General features: G+C 37.8%; 1 protein-coding gene across 1 annotated transcript in view; it reads left to right on the top strand.

The window, feature by feature from the left end:
• CACNB2 (calcium voltage-gated channel auxiliary subunit beta 2) overlaps window positions 1-20,138 on the top strand; it is a 128,776-nt gene that overhangs the window by 88,708 nt on the left and 19,930 nt on the right. Inside the window, exons 5-8 of the mRNA XM_023735083.1 lie at window positions 2,660-2,736; window positions 8,281-8,414; window positions 12,248-12,328; window positions 12,796-12,854. Coding sequence (XP_023590851.1) covers window positions 2,660-2,736; window positions 8,281-8,414; window positions 12,248-12,328; window positions 12,796-12,854 — 351 coding nt within the window. The remainder of the gene's footprint in view (window positions 1-2,659; window positions 2,737-8,280; window positions 8,415-12,247; window positions 12,329-12,795; window positions 12,855-20,138) is intronic.

Genomic DNA, 20,138 nt, shown 5'->3' with positions numbered 1-20,138 from the left:
GGGAAAATGACTAAAGATGCAAGGGAAAGATTAGTCCAAAGGGCTAATAGACCTACCACGGCCTCCCCAACTGAGTCCAGTACAACTAGATGGTGCCCAGCTACCACCACTGACTACTCTGACAGGGATCACAGTAGAGGGTCCCGGACAAAGCTGGAGAAAAATGTACAACAAAATTCTAACTCAGAAAAGACCAGACTTACTGGCCTGACAGAGATTGGAGAAGCCATGAGAGTATGGCCCCCAGACATCCTTTTAGCTCAGTAATGAAGTCACTCTGGAGGTTCACCTTTTAGCCAAAGATTGGACAGACCCATAGGACAAAATGAGACTAAAGGGGCACATTAGGCCAGGGGCAAGAACTAGAAAGAAGGAGGGGACAGGAAAGCTGGTAATGGGGAACCCAAGATCAAGAAAGGAGAGTACTGACATGTCATGGGGTTGTTAATCAGTGTCATAAAACAAGATGTGTACTGACTGTTTAATGAGAAGCGGTTTTGTTCTGTAAACGTTCATCTAAAGTACAGTAAAAAAAACTGAAAAAAAAAATCTTTTACTTCATGTGGATTCTTCTGTGTTTTGAGACTTCTACCCCTTACTTGGCTTTTATTAATCCCTGACTTATTCAGGGTCATCAGATTGTGAGGTGCATTTAGTCATGTAAAAGTAGAGGTGTGTAGATAAACATAGCATGAGCATTTCACCTGCAAAATGTTGAAGATCTGATAACGTTCTTTCAGTCTCTGGGGTGCTACTTAGCTTCGTTGTGAAAAATTTCATTTTCAAGGATTATAGATGTGATGCATAGGTATTGCTGCATCCATGGCGTAGGATATAGTTTGTTGAGATGGGAAGTTATCTCAGCTCGGGGGCATTTTGTTGCATTTTGTTTTTAATTTGTTAAAGATAATTCCACATTTTTTAGAGTTTTCTAGTTGATCCATTTGAAGAAAGGGTCCCATGGTCCAATAAGTTCAGGACCAGTACTAGGTAATAGAAAGTTATTTTAGGATTTTTCAGAGCCTTAATATGTTAGTGTGCATTGTGAATCTGGGTGGAGGGATGGGGCTATTTTTCATGCATTTACTAAAATAATTTTATCATAAAAACTTTTCTTGGTTCATTTCTTAGAAATGGTGTTTTGTAGAATGCATTTTGGAAAATATGTGATGGATTTTTGCAGAAAATAAACTTGTGTATCTTTTTCTCTGCTTCTTCATCTACAAACTGAGAAATGAAAACTATTCCTAAAGGAGTAGGAAGGGAGTAGAAGTCTTTGCCAAAACTGTTAGGGAAACACGTTCTCCTCTGCCTACTATTGCTGGTCCAGTATTAGTGCCCACCTCAGCTTTATAAGAACTCTCGGGAAACAGTAGGTAGTATTAACCTCCACTTCACAGGGGAAATGGGCTAGGAGAAGTTAAGGAAATTGACCAAGGTCACACAGCTAGTAAGTGATAGAACCAGGATTAAAACCCAATCAGTCTACGTAGACTGACCTCAGATGGGCTATGATGCTAGCCCACAAATCATGTAGCACAGGGCCTCCACAGAGCAAGCACAGAACCAATAGTTATTAGTATTGCCATTTTCTGTTACGTATTATGTTACATGTGTTCATTTTGGTGTTGCATTTTTTTCTTAAAGGGCTACAAATTATTCATATTTGTGGAGTGTAAGATCTCATACATTATTCTAGGAAACTGAGTTACCTTTTCCTATAACACACCCTTTTTTCGTTTGATTTTCTTGATTTTATTTGTTCTCCTTACCGAAACTTTTTGCTTAAGTATGTGACAACGTTGTTACTTGCTTTCAGATGTTTTTATGTTTGTCTCCTGGCATTTTAAATGTAGGTTTGTTGAGGACGTAGCCAGAACCTGTCAGTCATATGCTTATTTATTTAAAAACTCTGATACATACATTATAAAAATTTACAGAAATCAAAGGCAATAGAAGTGGGGCACAGTTCGATAACTTGGCATGCTTATAGAATTAAAAGTTAAGGACAGATTGGTACCCTGAACATTGGAACTATTTGCAGTGATTGTCACAATTCAAATAATATTTTGACTGTAATCTTTATGAGAGCAAATCACCAGGTCTTTCTTCCACGGAGCCAGTGCACGGGCTCAAATAGCCAACCTTTCGGTTAGCAACCAAGTACTTCGCCATTGTACCACCAGGGCTCCTGCTTTCAATCTTAGTACACTGAAAAAAAAAAAAAAGAAGAGAAACAAGCTAATGCAGAGGTGCAGGAACCAAACAAGAAGGAAACGTTCAGTTTTGGAGTTAGCCTTTAAGTTGTATACATTGCCTCTGAGGGTCTCTAAAATAAAAAGCAAAGGAGATCGCTGTTGTTTAGCTGTCTCTGACCCTGGCAGTGAGTTTGAAGACTGCAGAAATTACCCTCATTCCCTTCCATTTTCTCAAGGCTTTTTAAAATGAAACCTTGAATTTGAAAACTCAGACCATCGTATAGCTGTTTCAAGTACTCCAGGGCTCTCCACTGGGAAATTACTATTTGCCTCCTTGTAGGAAAGACAGATTTTTAAAGTTCAGTAAAGACACAATGAATAGTCATGTTTATTGAGTAATAGAAATGTTTTAAGATCTGAAATAAGTGTCAGATTTAATGTAAATTTTTGCTTTACCCTAGTAAATCAGGAGGAAATTCATTGTCCAGTTTGGGTGATATAGTACCTAGTTCCAGAAAATCTACACCTCCATCATCTGGTAAGTAGGTGATAAGTACTGAACAGTACGTGCTGCATTTCATGCTTTCCTCAGTCTTCCCTGGTTTTGTGAATTCATGTACACTGAATCATGATATTGGGACGTTACCCTATAAATGTTAAAAGGGATCAGAAATAAGAAAGCCCATATGGACTTAGGAATAATATGGGGAAATTTTTCTCTGGCCTTGCCAAAAAGGAAGTATGTTGATGTGTTCACTTTAAGTTGTTGTAAATGATCAACATGATGAACATACTTAACTTTTTATCCCTCTGCCAACCCTGATGCCCAGCACATTGTCGCAGGCAGTAAATGGATGAATTTCTACTCACAACTACAGTGCAATGTGAGGTTTCAAATGTTAAATTAAAGGAGAAGAGTAGCTACTGTTTTTCTTTCCAAAGCAATAGGTTCATTCTTGGGGTGGCTAGATAAAAAATAAAGGATACTCAGTTAAATTTTAATTCCAGATAAACAATGAAAAAAATTTTAGTCTAAGTAAATATTGCATAGGATATACTTATACTAAAAAAATTTTTTTTTTGTTTATCTGAAATTCATATTTAACTCATATTAAACTGAAGTTTTATTTCTTAAGTCTGGAAACCCTATCATTGTGTGTACAATCTGTAGCTCTATATAAATAGAATGAGACCAATTGGTTGGGTTGTATGAAAGCCAGTGATCAATATCTTACGTGGCTGCGAGATGCAATTAGGAGTCAGAGTAAGAGTATAAGGATTTATTGGTGGAGCATCTGGGCAAAATGATTCTTGTGTGTGATTTATAAGAAGACGGAGGTGGGAAGAGGTCAAAAAATAAAGAATTGTGTATCTCTGGAGAAATTCAGAACTAGTTGCACTGTGACTGGTGTATATTAAGAACAGGATTCTCGAATTACTAAAGATCACATCTCATTCCTGAACATTGGCAGCTTTTCGAGACCAATCAAGGGCTTCTTAGCAAAAACTAACTACAGTTTTCAAGTGAGTAAAATATACACACATAAGAAATACAGACAGTCCATGAGTTACAAATGCGATCCATTCCTGACTGTGCCTTTAAGTCGAATTTGTTAGTCAGTAACAGGTGCATATGGTTCTTATTTAGCCTACTTTAGTGCAAGAAAAGGCTCGAAGCCTTTTCAGTGATTTAAAAACTGCACATGCAGCAAGTGAAGGTGACTGTGATGAAGAATTTGTTGCAAGCAGAGGTTGTTTCAGTCGTTTCAAAGTGAGGGCAAATTTATGTAACATTAAAGGGCAAGTTTGAGTTGTCCATTCTTAACCCAGAGACTGCCTGTCAATTGTTTTAGAGTGCATACTGATTACAAAAATCATGTACTTAAATCTTGCAGTAATTCTAAGCTGCTCAAAGTTAAATAAAATAGTATGTAATGAAATGAAAATTGAAACCTTTTGACTATTTTATGAAGCTTATTTTTTCCCTTCATCACTGGGACGTAAATATTCCCTGAATGCATAGGGAAAGGAGCCTTATCCCTGCTCCATCTCAGATGTTTTAAGTCGTAAGGATTACTAAATAAACCTTATACTTTTTCTGTATATCTTAAAGACTGTCTCAGAGACTACTGAGGACCCTTACTGGGCTCCTGAAAAGGAAAAACGCTCTGTCACTTTGTGCTAAGAATCGCAGCCCAACTGATACCAGCCCCAGCTCTGTAGACCAAGAAAATTCCTCCATTTTCCCTAACCACGCTGTAGCCTCTCAGTCATTTGGCAGTGAAAGAAGATTTGTGCATTTTGAAAACCAAGCTAGTGTATTTTTAAAATAACATTTCATTTTTGTAGCCAGATGTTTGTCATACTAAACATAAAGTTCAATTAAGAGTTTAATGTAATAAGATTATTTAAAACTGAACGTACTATATATCACTAAAGTTTTATACAGAAACGGGGCTTTGAAATAGCTTTCCTGAATACAAAGACTAAGAAAAAAAAGTAGAGAAATCTGTGATTGAGGGGATTTGGAAATATTAACTAGCTACAAAATTTATAATAGGTAAACCAGGATCCTGCTGTAATTTTCATACCTATAGCTCAGCTGATCTAAAGGGAAAGTTGAGAAAATTCTACAGAAAGTTTTCCCACCCACCTTTATAGGAAAACTGCCCAATCAATCAAATTTGGATTGGTCTGCAATGGTAATTTTCATCTTATTGTTTCCCATAGGCCCTGTCTACAATTCCCACCCCCCACCCCTCAACCTCTTACTAGATTAAAGAAAGTAAGCATCTGCCTGAAACAAATGTCCTTGGATGTTTTCAAGGATTTGTGAAAGGAAGACTTCCACTTCACATCTGTGTAATGGGGCAGTAGCTAGCTGCACAAGTACACCCAACTCCTACACGTATGTGCACACATATGTCACCTCTGAACCCCACCATTCAACTTGACTCAGTTGTCTAAAATTAAACTAAAAGTAAAATTTCAAAAAATGTTTCCAAACTCTCTAAAAAAAAGGGAGGGGGGGATGCATGCTAGTGAGGAAGAATGAAAAACTATTTTCGAATATGTGGAAACAGTTTTTCCCAGGTAAATACTAATATTTACCAAGGTATGCAAATACAAGTATGAAATTAAAAAAAAAAAAGAGTAACATCTCTCAGTATAAGAGAACCACCTGAGTTTAATTAAGTGTATAGAACTTTGAAAAGAGTTGACATTCTTCTCAGCTGTGTTAGTAGATTTCTTTAGTGTATTCTGAAAGTTTCCAAATGTTTTAGAATTCTCTGTGTTTCAGAATAAACCCAGATGCTTTTAGAAGTTAACCAAAATATTCATTGTGTTGAAGTCAAACCTAATAAATTAGGAAGTTCCGATTTGGGATTTAGAGCCCGTGTGTCCCAATCCAGGTAAATTTCAAACCTGACTCCAGGCTCTGTGTGTGTAAATATCCAAACATCTGGCAATGTCAGAGCTGAATTTTTATTTGTTTCCACTCTTAACAACAACAAAATCCATCTAATGATGATAGCAGGCCCGATTCAATGGACAAATCATAAAATGCAGTTCATTAATTTTGCCACCTCAGGGTTCTGTTGACTCTGACATCCAACTAAAAACACCAGTGATATGGAATCAGCTTCAACTCATGGCAACTGCATGAGTGCCGAGTAGAACTGTGCTCCATAGGGTTTTCAATAGCTGATTTTTTGGAAGTAGATCACCAAGTGCCTTTCTTCTGAGGCACCTCTGGGTGGACTCGAATCTTAAAACTTTTGCTTAGCAGCTGAGAGTGTTAACCATTTCCACCACTCAGGGACTCTGACATCCAACTAGTTATCCTCAATATCAGAATGCCTCAGGGTCACTATCCCCTGAATATGGCCTTTAGGAGCCCAATAAAAGATAAGAAAGATTAAAAGTATATAGGAATTTTACCACCTGAAGAGAAACTTATTTGATGTTGGTTAAATCATATTTACAGGGATCATGAAGTACTGACCCAGATCCTCTCCTTCATATCCAGGAAGGCACTAATGACATGCTTTCTAAGTTGGGATTCAAGGAAAGCATTCCTCAATATTTTTTTTCAGGGTCTTCCCAGGCTTATGTCATTTTAAAAGACCCATAAGCAGCTGTCCTGTATGAGCCAAGAGTTAGCTATCCGAAAGTATGAAAATTCCGCTTCGTGCCAGACCCCTGGGCACATCTAGTGATTCAGCCACACACCGTGTGCTGAATCTTTTAGCTCATCAATATGCATAGAAATGGAGCAAAGAGGAAGACATATTTGCTAGGTAAGTCTAACTAAATACCTGGAATTAATTCAGTCCATTATTACCTTCACTTGAGGGAAAATCATACCTCATCTATTATGCAAGCAATAGCCGATATTTGCAATATCATGCAAACAGTGCCAGGTATTTGCTCCCTGACAGGTTCTCTGCCTAACCAAATGAAAGGCACAATTAAATAAGAGATCCTAGTTTTCAAAAGGCTGAACCATCTAATATCCATAATCAATTCAAAACTGAAAATGATATGATGCCTGTCAGATGACCTCCTGTCATTTGAAAAGGTTAGAACTGGCTGCTGTGAGTGCCAGTTCAGCTTGCACATCACAGGGAATTGTGGCTGTGTTTCAATACCGAACTGTCTGTTGTTTTGAAATGGTCATTTCTTCCTTAAATCTAAATGTACTGTGGTTTTTATTAGAGAGCTAACATGTATAATATGATACTTTCCTGTGGTGTGTAAATTTTCTTCTTTTCTTCTACTTGACCTAATCTAAACTGTAGAATGATTTTCTAGTGAGCTCAGCTCTGTGATATCCTGACTCTGAGGACATGACCCTATTTGGGAAGCAAAGGGGACTGAAAGGGTACCCAGGGACTGAGAAGGGACCCCAGCTGGAGAGGCAGCATGGAATAGGGAAGAAATAAGGAGACACAGAGGCAGGAGACCTGGGTTTCTGAATCCTGACTCTGCCAATTGTTTGCCAAGAACAGTCCCTTAACCTCTAAGAATTCATCTTTTATGTCTTAAAATAAGAGAGTTGAAAATACTTTCCAGCTCTGATTCCACAGGAGATGAAATTCTATGATAAATGCATGTGGATGCATTTTATAAACTGTGAAATGAGATTTTGAATCTTTTTTTTTAATTTAAAACTTAACTTTCAAGTGCTATATTTTCAGTTTGAAAGATTTTAAAGGTAAAAGCACATTGAGCAACAAGCCTAAACCCCTCATTTTACAGATAAAAACACTAGTGGCATATCCGCTTGGGACATTGACAGCCATCCACTCTGTCTCCCCTGTGAAACCCAGTGGCTGTATATGAATCAGCAAGTGTCTTGTTATGTAATTTTATTAGACTAATTTCATTTGGGTATCTTTGGATACAGTATTCTACAATTAGTCTTCAGTCTGTTCTGTCTAAGGGTGCATACACCATCTTGAAATCATTTTAATCTTGTCTATCCTGGAACCCTCCCTGAATCATTTGCTTCTGTAGGATTCCTTTACGTTGGCTGGATCTAGAATTTTCCATATTCTGTTTCCCTCCAATGCCTGTTGTGTTTCTAGTGAACCTTTTCACATTCCCCTTGTTTTCACGCAAAACCAGGCAAGATGAGAAATCTGAAGCCCATTGTTATAAAGGTTTCCAATGGAGTTGCTTGTTATCTAAAAGTTGGTTTTAAGACATTGTAAGAAGTCAAGTGAAATATTCTGTACTGGACTCTTACATGGTTGGCATGGAAAATATCAACATTATATTTGGAACAACTAATTAAAAATGTTTCTCAAAATAGTATTATTGAAAAGATGTAGTGTAAAACTGGCTTGTCCAAGCAAACAGATATTATGAGGATATCTCTCTGTTTTGTTAGATTTGACTACATTGCATTCTTAGTGTGCTTTGCCTTTAAATTTTACTTTGTTTATGTACCATGTTGAGCACTCCTGATAGATCTTTTGTGATGGTTAGTTTTGTTTGATTTCATTTTATTTTCTTTATAACCTGTTTCTCCTCTCCTGTCCCCCTGATGATTTTTGAATTGTTTGTCTGTATATAGCTATAGACATAGATGCTACTGGCTTAGATGCAGAAGAAAATGATATTCCAGCAAACCACCGCTCCCCTAAACCCAGTGCAAACAGTGTAACGTCACCCCACTCCAAAGAGAAAAGAATGCCCTTCTTTAAGAAGGTAACATTAACTTCCAAGCTCCCATCTGTCCACCTGCTCAACTGCACTGCGTCACATTTCTAGTCCTGTTGACTGTCTGCGTCCTTTGACAAGCCAATAACATGCATGCTCTGTTATTCTTTGTTTCTTTTCCATGCTACTGTAGCTAAGCAGAAGCAGAAATCGGTAAGTTTTACATTGACATAAGCTATGTTTATCCTGCCACTGGCATCATTAGCATTAATCACCACAGTTTGATTAAATACAATCATTTCTGCCCTAAGAAAAGAACCTACCAAACAGCTGATTGAGTCCATGCATTTCAAACCAACTAAATTCAGCAAGTGACCTGTTAAAGCACCATTACAGTACTTATCCTTTTTGATGGAATAATATATACCACCAAGAGAATTTGTTAAAACATTCAAGGATTTCGAACACTGACAACTCCATATAATGCACCTCTATTGTGCATGCTTATTCTGTCTTTGTCTCTTTCTTTTTTCCCAATTTTAACTTACAGTCGAGCATACTAGAACAATTATTAGATACTGATTTATGATATCCAGATACATAGCTTGTACTAAAAAAAAAAAAATTCGATTTTTAATTTAGTCAGTATTTAAACTTCTAATCCACTAGGTGCAAAATCTGCAGATGAACAAGACCAGTGGAATACTGCAGGCTTGTTTTGGCGGTTTACTGTGAGTTTTTCCTATTGTCATATATAAATACTCTCCCCATGTTCTTGCCTTCTCCATCAGTCAGATTGCAGCATCTTATCTCTTGGATAATGGGACTGGTGGTCATGCGTAGAGCCTTTGCCACTGGCCAGCCAAGGTGCTACATAGGGATGCTATTGCTTGTCCCCTGACTGGAAAGTGTAGGATATTCCTGAGCTCTCTTCCCTCCAGACAAAAGTCTGTTTCCTCCCAGCATGTTTTGTAGCTTCAGGACATTATTTTTAAGGAACCTTCCGATTTCCATTTTTTTCCTTCCTTTTACACAGCACATTCCACAGCTAGTAGACGGTCTTTTATAGTTACACTTTCTAATGGTACTAAATCTGGCATAATCGTGGGTATATTCTGACACATAGTTGTAAAGTCTACGCTCTTCCCTAAATTCTCAACATACTGAACCCTTTTCCTCTGCAAATAAGTATTTTGCTCTGGGGAAGAAATCTCAAGTCATTAATGAAGTGTCAGATACTGAACTGTGAAGTTTTGTTTTGTTTTTTTAAATGCCTATGGTTACTTTAAACGAAAGACTTCAGCATTCCAGGCAAAAACTAAAACACCTGGATTTTTGTGATAATACAGGAAGTCCCAAGTTGATGGTCATCCATAACAGTGAACTAGTTTCTCTGACCCCATCTTCTTGTCACAGCTAAAACTTTCAGCCAAATTACTAATAGTATTCATAGTTTAGAAGCTTAGAAAATAAGCATCCCTAAGCTTCTCTGGACTTTCACCGAGCAGTAACATGAACTAAAACCACATTGTATATTCAAGATAGTTTTTTGACATTTGTTTTTTCTTCCAAAACTTTTAAAAATCTATATTTTATCACAACTTTTTTTACTAAATAGTTGGAACAAAATCAGTTTAGCAGGAAAGGGTAGATAAAAATGATTGTATCATTGTCAGATAGGGCACAAAGTACCAATATTCCATCAAATAAGGTAATTTCTGTAGCTACCCCATTGATTAAAACGATGGTCAATTACCAGCATGGGTAACACTTTGCTAGTTTGACGTTCACAGATCGAAGGAAACAAAGGCCTATCCAATACTGAGCCACTTAATATTTAAAGACGTAAAATAAAATTTCTTAGTAGCTGTTACTAAAACGCATGCATCGAACTATTTACATTCCTAATTACAATGGTGGAAAAGGTATTCTTAAAGCTGCATTGTTATAAGGACTTGGCTTCTAATCATTTTCAGAATGATCCCAGGTGGTATGAATATTTTAATAAATGTGCTTATGATGCCTCCGGCACTGGTATTCATTCTTCTTGTTATCAATTATGTGGTACACTTCAATGTAGAGGTCACAAGCAAACAAACAAAAAAAGCCTGAGATTGTGTGATGAGATTGTTTTCCATGTTCTAGATTGCTTTAGAGTGGTGCTTGTGTGGCATTTGTGCTGTCACTGTATTATGTCTGTCTTTTTTTTTTATTTTCTGTTCAAAAAATGTATTCTACCTGTATTGTGTATATTACAATTAATTTTGAACACTAGGTAAAGCTATAAGCAGTAAAATTTGACAGCACAGTCACAATAGTATTTTCTACCCTCTGATTATATTGTCTACAGCTATTGACAAAATCTCAGATGGAAGCTTTTGAATTTGAAATGCTTTTTAATTCCCCCCTGAAGCAACTGAAAATCAAACAAAGCCAGAAAGTTTGTAATGAGCAATTTTAAGCTGTTGAGCAAGAGGCAGATGCAAAAATTACACTCACAGTTTATCAAATTTTTATAATAGTTTAAAGAACTTTTTTTTGGTCTGAGTGATTCTTAAAATATATTAACACATAAATACATAAAGTGATCTAAATTTCTCCCAGTGTTTAAGACAATGTCTATCTCTATCTTCTGCATTTAAGGAAAAAAAAAGGCCATTTTTGGGGTCAATTTAACCTTCTCTGCTATTGAAATAGCTGATTTCAATATATATTTAAAAAAATAGCTGTTAACTAAATTGCTTTTGAAAATTTTTATTTTAATAATTTAAAGAAGTTTAAGCTGAAAATTTTGAAATACTTTTAGAAGTCACTACAAAATTTAGCTCCTCCCTCTACTTATCTGAAAAAGAAATTATTGCAGCAAGACAAATTATTTATGTAACAGAAACACTACCTAAACCTCTCTTGGGAGGCATATTAGATATGGAAGTTGGTAATGAACCTTTTGAGGCCACCAGGGCATGACTGAATATATTATCAGACATTAACCACCCTCCCTCTAAAACACATAAATGTTAAATTTTAAGTGTTTAAGTACCAAGATGGAGCCCTAGTGGCACAGTGGTTAAGAGCCCAGCTGCTAACCAAAAGGTCGGCAGTTTGAATCCACCAGCTGCTCCTTGGAAACCATATGGGGCAGTTCTACTCTGTCCTATAGGGTCGCTATGAGTCAAAATCAACTCAATGGCAGTGGGTTTGGTTTTATTGGCCACAAGGCTCCTATTAAGATATAGAAACCAAAAATCCAAAAGCATTAATCGCTAAGATATGAACAGTGATTATGAGTAATGTTTACTGGAACAAGTATGCATGCTGATTTAAATCTATTATATATTAATTTAGACTCACAGTAAAATCAAATTTGTCAGGTATTTGGTAGTGAGAGTTACAATGTTTTGAAATTAGGTTTTATGCAGGTAAGACAAATATCTAAGATGCGAAGGTAATATAAACCTTTCTTTCCTCTTTAACTAAACATGTTAGGTCTGATCATTTTGACTCCTCAGAAAACTCAGATGAATCTGAAAAGCAATATTCACTTGCTGTCAAGCCTAAACACCTATTCTGCATTAGACATCTCTCTGTCTGTTCTACCACCTAGTTTTTGTTCAAAAGCAGCACTGCCTGCTTTTGGAACTAATATGTCAATAGCATTTCTTTAGGAGGGCAAGAAAACTGTAGAAAACTCAGTAACTTGAAAACATTAGGAGAATAAACCTACCAATCTTTGGGTTTATTTTAAAAAGAGGCAAGTGAAAATAAGTAAGTCTGGGAAGCCAGTGCCTTGTATCACAGAGTTCAGAATTAGAGCCGAATACATAGAATAGTTCAGTTCCCTCTGCCTGTTGAACGTCTGACTGCCTCCCCTCTTTCTGCAGACAGATCACACTCCTCCTTATGACGTGGTGCCTTCTATGAGACCAGTGGTTCTAGTGGGCCCTTCTCTGAAGGGATACGAGGTGAGTAGCGCTCTCTTAGCACACTTCACCTTCACATGCTGAACTGGTAACTCCACCTCCCTCTCCCAACCCTTGAATTTAGAACTTACAGAGCTTGTGGCAGCAAGCATGTCGTTTTTCACGCTGTGGTGTACATTACTTAATGTTTAGATTTCCCGACTGTTGTTTGGCGATTTCTGCTAGCTACAACTTATTCAGTCAGGGAAATAGCACCAAATGGAGAGTCCCAGAAACCACTTGTGATGTAATTTATTGTCACTAAACAGCATCATAAGTTCAGAGAATTTTTTTTTAAAAAATTTCATTTTATTGAAACTCAGAAACAGAAAAATGTGGCGACTTCCCATATAAGTTTTTCCAAATGTGAATCTCAAGTTTTCAGGCATTCCTTGTAAGAGTGAAATTGTTTTAATCATAATTAGTAATATTTTTCATCCTATTTTAATTTTTTGCTTGCTCAATTTCAGGTCACGGATATGATGCAAAAAGCGTTGTTTGATTTTTTAAAACACAGATTTGAAGGGCGGTGAGTATTTCAGAACACTGAGTTTTGTGGATTTCATCTTGAAGACGACAAAGTCCTGATGGGAAGGAATGTGATCCCCAGAGAAAACTACCCTCTGAAGTCTATATGATGGCTGGAAATAAATTTCATTCAGTTCAACATGATTGGTTGAATATTTGTAATATTTGCTCAGGACATTCCCAGCCCTGGATAACCCAGCTCTCTCTCTTCCTGCACCTGTATCCATAAACTAAGTTGGCCACGCTGTGCTGATTAGTCTTACCCTATAGTCATGACCAACTGGACTCATAATGCTGTCCAGCAATCATGCTAAATATCCCATTCCCATTCTTTTTTCAACTCTTTTAAAAAGCTTTCATACCATCTTCTCTCTCCTCAAACCTCTAACACCCCCCTCCTCATCTCAGTCTCTCCTGAAAAACTTGCTTCCTATATTATTGAGATCATAGAAGCAAACAGAGGAGAACTTCCAGGAGTTCCCACCACCACACCTATCCCCATTTGTATGTTTTTTCTTCTATTGCTATGTCCCTCGAAATAGCCAACCCACCCACTTGGGTGCTAGATCCTTTTCCTCATCCCCACCCCACTCAACCTACCCAGACATCCCTGTAACAATCCTTCCCTCTCTCCCTATCAGTTTTTCCTGCTCCATTGGAAACTCCATCAGCATATAAAAAGCAGGTCTTTCTCTCTTAAAAAAAAAAACAAAAAACTACTGGATCCCACATTTCCCTCTAGTTACTATCCCATTTTTCTCCTTTTCTTTACAGCAAAACTACTTCAAAGAGTTGAGTTGTGTATACTTGCTCTCCTCTCACTCTCTTGAACCTACTCCATTTCTGTTTTCACCCCCATCATGCATCAAAACTAATCATGTCAAGATCATATTGCTAATTCCAGCAGTGAAATCTCAGTCCTCATTTTACTTGACCATCAGTAATAGTTGGCATGGTAGACTACTCCATCTTCTTTGAAATGCTTATTTGCTCATCTTCTGGAAACCACACTTTCTTGGTTTTCTTTATATCTCACTGACTACTCTTTGGTTTCCTTTGCTGCTTCTTCCTCATCAGTTAGACATCTTGGAGAGCCCAGGACTAAGTCCTTTGGTCTTCTCTCTCTCCTATATGTGCGCACTCCTTTGGTGATTCATTTAGTATCAGACTTTTAAGCACTTTTCATATGCTGGTCTCTTCTGAATCCCAGACCCATATATCCAACTGCCAACTCAGTATTACCACTAAAATGTCTAATAGACCTTTAAAACTTAACATAACCTTTAAACTTCCCCCAAAGCCTGTTCCTCCCTTAGTCTTCCCTAGCTCAATGAATGCTTTCTTTAATCTTTCAGCCCCTAGACATCCTTCAATCCTAGATCATTGAATCATCCTTGACTCTTCTTTTTCTCTTACATCCCACATCGGAATGTTATTGTCTCTATTCTCAAAATATATCCAGAATTCAGTCACTTCTCACACATCCTCTGCTATCCTTTTAGTCTAAGACACTATCATGTTTTCCTTGGATTATTTCAGTAGCCTCTTAATTGGTCTCCTTGCTTCTATCATTTCTTTCTTAAAGTCTCTTCTCAATTCAGCAGCCTGGATCATCCTATTGTACCGTGAGCTGCATCTTCTCACTCCTTTGCTCAGAACCATTCAATGAATTCGTGTTTCACTCAGAATGAAAACAAAAGTCCTTATGGTGGCCTACAAGACCTTCCATGGTTTGCACTTCCACATGCCCCACACTCCTTCTTACCTTTGACTCTGTCTCCTACTACTCTTCTCCCTCTTAAGGAGTCCTAATGGCAAAATGGTTAAGCACTCGGCTGCTAACCTAAAGGTCAGCAGTTCGAACCCACCAGAGGCTCCATGGGAAGAAAGACCTGTCAATCTGCGCCTGTAAAGATTACAGCCTAGAAAACCCTGTGGGGCAGTTCTACTCTGTCACATGGGGTTGCTATGAGTTGAAATTGACTTGATAGCCCCTAACAATGACAACATCAACTCTCCCTCTTGCTCTTTCTGCCTCCGCCATACTTCCTTCCTTGTTCCGTGGGTGTTCCAGATAGCCAGATACATGCCCACCTCAGGGCCTTTGCCCTTCAGTTCTCTCTGCTAGGGAACACTCTTCCCTCAGATATTCTGCTTGGCATATGTGCAAACACGCACAAGCACACATACACACGATGTATGCACACATACATTCTCTCTCTGTGACTTCACTGAATTTTTTTAAATAGCACTTTAATGTGTTTTGCTTATTAGTTTTGTTTATTGTAAGTCTCCCACAACTACAATATAAACTCCATGAGGGTAGGAATATTTATCTGTTTTATTAACTGCTGTGTTCTCAGTGCCTAGAACAGAACTCTGTATGAAAAATGGATGATTATTGAACGAATGTTTGCTGTGGAACTCTCTGCTGGAGAAATGCAGAGATGTTGAAGACATTGCCTTTGTCTATGAGGAGCTCATATGTAAACCATAAATTGAAACTTCTAGCAGTAAAATATAAACAAATAAATGAAAAGTCAAGTCGACATGCATATGTTCAAGGAACAGGTAACTTAAAGTGAGGAGCGATTAACACTGACTTAGGAAAGTCAACATTGGGAAAGAGTTTTTAAATGATTTGTAAGGTTTTGCCAAGTGAGTTAAGAGGAGAAGAAGGACGTGTCCAGCAGAGGTTGTACAGTGTGTGATGTCATCAAGGTGTGACACCTCATTAAATGTAAGGCAAGGTTTCAGGCAGGGAGTTGCTGGTAAGAAAGCTGGGGCCATAACTAATATGTTAATGAGGTTGAATTTAATCCTTTCCATCTACCACCTGGCCCCCCACCTGCTTCAACAAATATTTATTGAGCATATTCTTACTAGAGGCAGACTTGAATTAAATAATCAAGGATAGCAATGGTTAAGGTCCCTGGGTAGCATAAACAGTTAAGCGTTTGACTACTAGTTGAAAGGTTGGCAGTTCAAACCTACCCGAAGGCACCTCGGAAGACAGGCCTGGCAATCTGCTTCCAAAAAGTCACAGCCTTGAAAACCCTATGGAGCAGTTCTGCCTTGCACACATAAAATTGCTGTGAGTTGGAATCAACTTGACAGCAACCAAGAACAACAGCAGTAATGGTTTAGCCAACTCTTGGAGCATCAAAGCTGTCTTCTTGCATCCTTTAGACACAGTAAGAGGTTATAATGGAAACCTCAATATTAAACTAAGAATAGATTATAGGGGACCTGGGAACATATAGGACTAATGTGTATTTCTGTATTTTGAAGTACATTTGGTGTCTCTGTTCTCCAAATTCCTTTCCTTTCATCTTAACAAGTACAACAAATCGTATCTGTAGATTTCAGTGTTTTTTTAGATTTCTTAATATAGTACTTTCTTCCTGACCACACCTACACCTACAACCATTTCTAATTTATATCCACTTTTGGCAGGGAAGGCAAGGGCAGGGAAGGAAACTTTTATAGCTGGACAAATATTTAGTAAACGATCAAGCACAAGACAGGACAGAAAGAAGAAAACAGAAACTATTTTTCAAGGTATAAAAAGACTTCATAATCAAGGTCTACCTCACCAAATGCTCCTGATTAGGTTTTTATTTTTCATAAGTTTATGAAATACTTTTTTTAGTTTGTGCCGGGAAACACAGCCTTTGGCTTAGTCCAAGGCTATCAGGCACTGGCCACGTATGAAAGGCATACCTCTAATCTGCCCTGGTTAGCTTTCCTTTATTATTGGCTCTGTCATTGATCACAGCTTGGAGCTCACACACCCAAAAAATTCTGCTAGAGCAAGCACTGTGCTTTCCATGATGGAGTGAACCGACTGCCCTTTCCTAATGCCAAAGGTGGGGAAACGGGATGGAATTTCCTGACTTACTGCTTCTATTTAAACCTGGGTACGTTTTGAATTTGGAAGATAGATTTCAGCCAGAGGGTGTATCTTGGACCCATATTCTAAAATATTAGCCATCCAGATAGATTTCATTTAAGAAACAAATAAACAAAATATCTGAATGTTGTATCAGTCTATTGCTTCTGGCCAGTAGTTTTCATAAGGTTTTATTAATGGACCTGCCTTGGCTCATCTTCAGCCATCGAGCTGGAGTTCAACATTCTAGGCCTGTGATCGCCAATTAAAGGCCCTCAGAGGAAGTAATAGGGGTCCATAAGGTTGAATTTCAAAAAAGCCGTGTAAAAATTTAACTTTTTAACCCATGACAGGACCGTTCAGAGTAACTAAATTTCATTAAATTGCTTTGCTTTTGGCAAGCCAAGAGAGCAATACCAAAAAAGATCAAATGAGTTGCCATCAATTAGATTCTGATTCATGGAGACACCATGTGTGTCAGAGTAAAACTGTGCTCCATAGAGTTTTCAATGGCTGATTTTTCAGAAGTAGATTGCCAGGACTTTCTTCCAAGGTGCCTCTGAGTGGACTTGAACCTTGAACTTTTCAGTTAGCCATCAAGCACACTGATCATTTTCACTACCAAGACAGCAATAGAGGGTGGAAACTCATCAAAAGCATCAGGTATATGCACATATATCTATAATTTTAAAAAATAATTACTTCTTATTTATCTATTAAATAAACTAATTTTTTTTTTTTTTTTTTAATTTTAACCCCAAGATGGAGAAAATATGAAAGGAGATGTTGGTGATGAAAAGGTTCTATGTAGTCAGCCTAAAGCTTTCAGGAACTTCCTCCTGTCCTTAAACCCAGTTAAGTTTATTTACTGAAGCCCTGGAGAGTTGTCAGAATCACACTGCAGGTTGTTAAATAGCTAAGTGTGTCAGGTCAAGGAAGAGATGATAAATCATTATCCTCTTTCTGTGGTGTGAAATAGAAGTAGCCTGTTTAAAATTGGATCCACCCTAACTAATCGTGTTATGTAAACAAAGGTATCTTCAAATCCACCTTGTAGGACAATGACAGGTAAATTAACAAGGAAACTGGGGACAGGAGTGAAAGCTACCATGTGTGATGAATTCAGTTTTCCATTCCAGTGACTTTGAAAATGTCAGCTATCCGCAGCTAAGTGATTGGAATGCATACTGAATTGTAGGGGTTTGTACACTGTTGCCACATTTCTGCCTGAATCTTCTGTGAGGGTATCGTATTGCAAATCAGTAATCCTGGGAAATTTACCACTTTCAAATCTGGTGTGGGAAGTTGACTAAGGTATGAGACAACTTTTAAACTGGTGATTTGCAGCCCTGGTTGCATTATTAGAATCACCTGTGATGCTTTAAAATAAAACTCACCCTTGATTAATTAAAAGCAAATCTCTAGGGTGGGGCCTAGACATCTGTAACATTAAAATCTTATGTGATGATTCTGATTTACTGTGAGGTAAACCACTACTCTAAACTGAATTGTCCCCAAGAAATTTGCTCTTAGGATTTTCAAGGTCTGCTTCTTAAAGGAACCTCAAGTACTGACAGTTCCTTGAGCATAGCTTCAGGAGTTGAAATAGGATAGTGACCCATCTTCACACAACATGCAAAGCTAACCAAGTAAGCAGGTGGTGGGTGGAAGCCTGGCTGCACAATACTATGTGCAGAAAAAAAGGACCAAGCATTATGGGACAAGAGGGGACATGGATCGTTACAGAAAAGACTGTCCTTCTGTGGAATCAGTTCCCTACAGGCTAGACTGTAAGAAGCTTATGAGCCGGTTTAGTCTGTCTTGTCACCATTGTATCCCCAGGACAGTACTCATTACTGGGCAGGTTGCCTCCCAGCCAGTGTCCAGGGCTCTCTGGAGCCATAGACTCAGACCTCTGGTCATTAGCAGTGGTCTGGTCCCACTTAGCTGTAATAATATAATGCCCAGTACTTATTGTAGTTGCTGGTCCCTGTGCCTGGAACATCTTTCCCCAATATACATATGGCTCATTCTCTCACTTCCTTCAGGTCTCTGACCAAATGCCACCTTATCTGAGAGGCTTCCCTGAACACCCTAAAATATGCCCTCCACACATTCCCACTCCATCCTCATTATCCTGCATTTTTAAAAAAATTTTATTCATTGTTACTGTTGTTGAGAATATACACGGCAAAACATACACTAATTCAACAGTTTCTACATGTACAATTCAGTGACATGAATTACATTCTTAGAGTTGTACAACCATTCTCACCTTCCTTTTCTGAGTTGTTCCCCATTAACATAAACTCACTGTATCCTAAGCTTCCTGTCTAGTCTTTTGAATTGCTGTTGTCAAATTGATCCCATATAGATAGTTCTTAAAAGAGCATAATGCTCAGGGCAGGCAGTTTTTACTAGTTAAGCTATTGTTTCATTTTAAGAAGACTTCAGAAGGTATTTTTGGTTTAAGGTTTAAAGAATCTCAGGGCAATAGGTTCATCCAGGATACAAGGAAATTCTATTCTGCATTTCCTCCCTTTTGATTAGGATTCTTCTATAGAATCATTGATCAAAATGTTCAGCAATGGTAGCTGAGCACCATCCAGTTCTTCTGGTCTCTCTCATTATTTTTTAATGACACTCACCACCACCTGACATCAGATATGTTAGTCTGCTTCCTTCCATTCTCCCCCAATTCCATGAGAATTTAATCCCCATAATAGCACCCAGAACAGTGATTGACATATAGTAGGCATTCAATAAATAATGTGTCGAATAAATGACTCCTTTGGCCATGCTGGTGCTCAGCATAAAGGAAGTACTATTCATTACAACTGAAGCTTCCCAGATTGCATTACCCCACTCTACTATAGTCCATGAGAAATACATGAAAACAAACCCACAAACAAACAAACAAACAAAAGTTTTCAAATAATTACTAAACAATTACATGTTCCTACCAGCAGCGTAATTTCACTTGTGAATGCATTGTGAAATAATGATGCTAAATATTTTTTAAATTGATGGGTCAATTGTTTCTTTTTTGTTCATTGATTCTTGAATAAGATTTTCATCAAAATACTAAATGTTCAAAAGTTAAATAGACTTATTTGACTTACTCTGCAATAGAAATGAATAATCTATTGGTACACACAACAAAGTGGATGAATCTCAAATGCATTACGCCAAGTGAAAGAAACTAGACTCAAAAGGCTACACACTGTATGATTCCTTGTCTCTGACCTTCTGGAAAAGGCACAACTCTAGAGACAGAAAACCAATCAGTGGTTTCCACAGGTGGGAGTAGAGGAAGGATCGACTACAAAGGGGCAGCGCCAGAGAATTTTGTGGGGTGATGGAACTATTCTGTATCATAAACGTGATGGTGGA

This window comes from Trichechus manatus, unplaced genomic scaffold, assembly GCF_000243295.1.
Source record: "Trichechus manatus latirostris isolate Lorelei unplaced genomic scaffold, TriManLat1.0 scaffold00075, whole genome shotgun sequence".
In the NCBI taxonomy this organism is placed as follows: Eukaryota; Metazoa; Chordata; class Mammalia; order Sirenia; family Trichechidae; genus Trichechus; species Trichechus manatus.
This window is presented reverse-complemented; position numbering and strand designations above follow the sequence as displayed.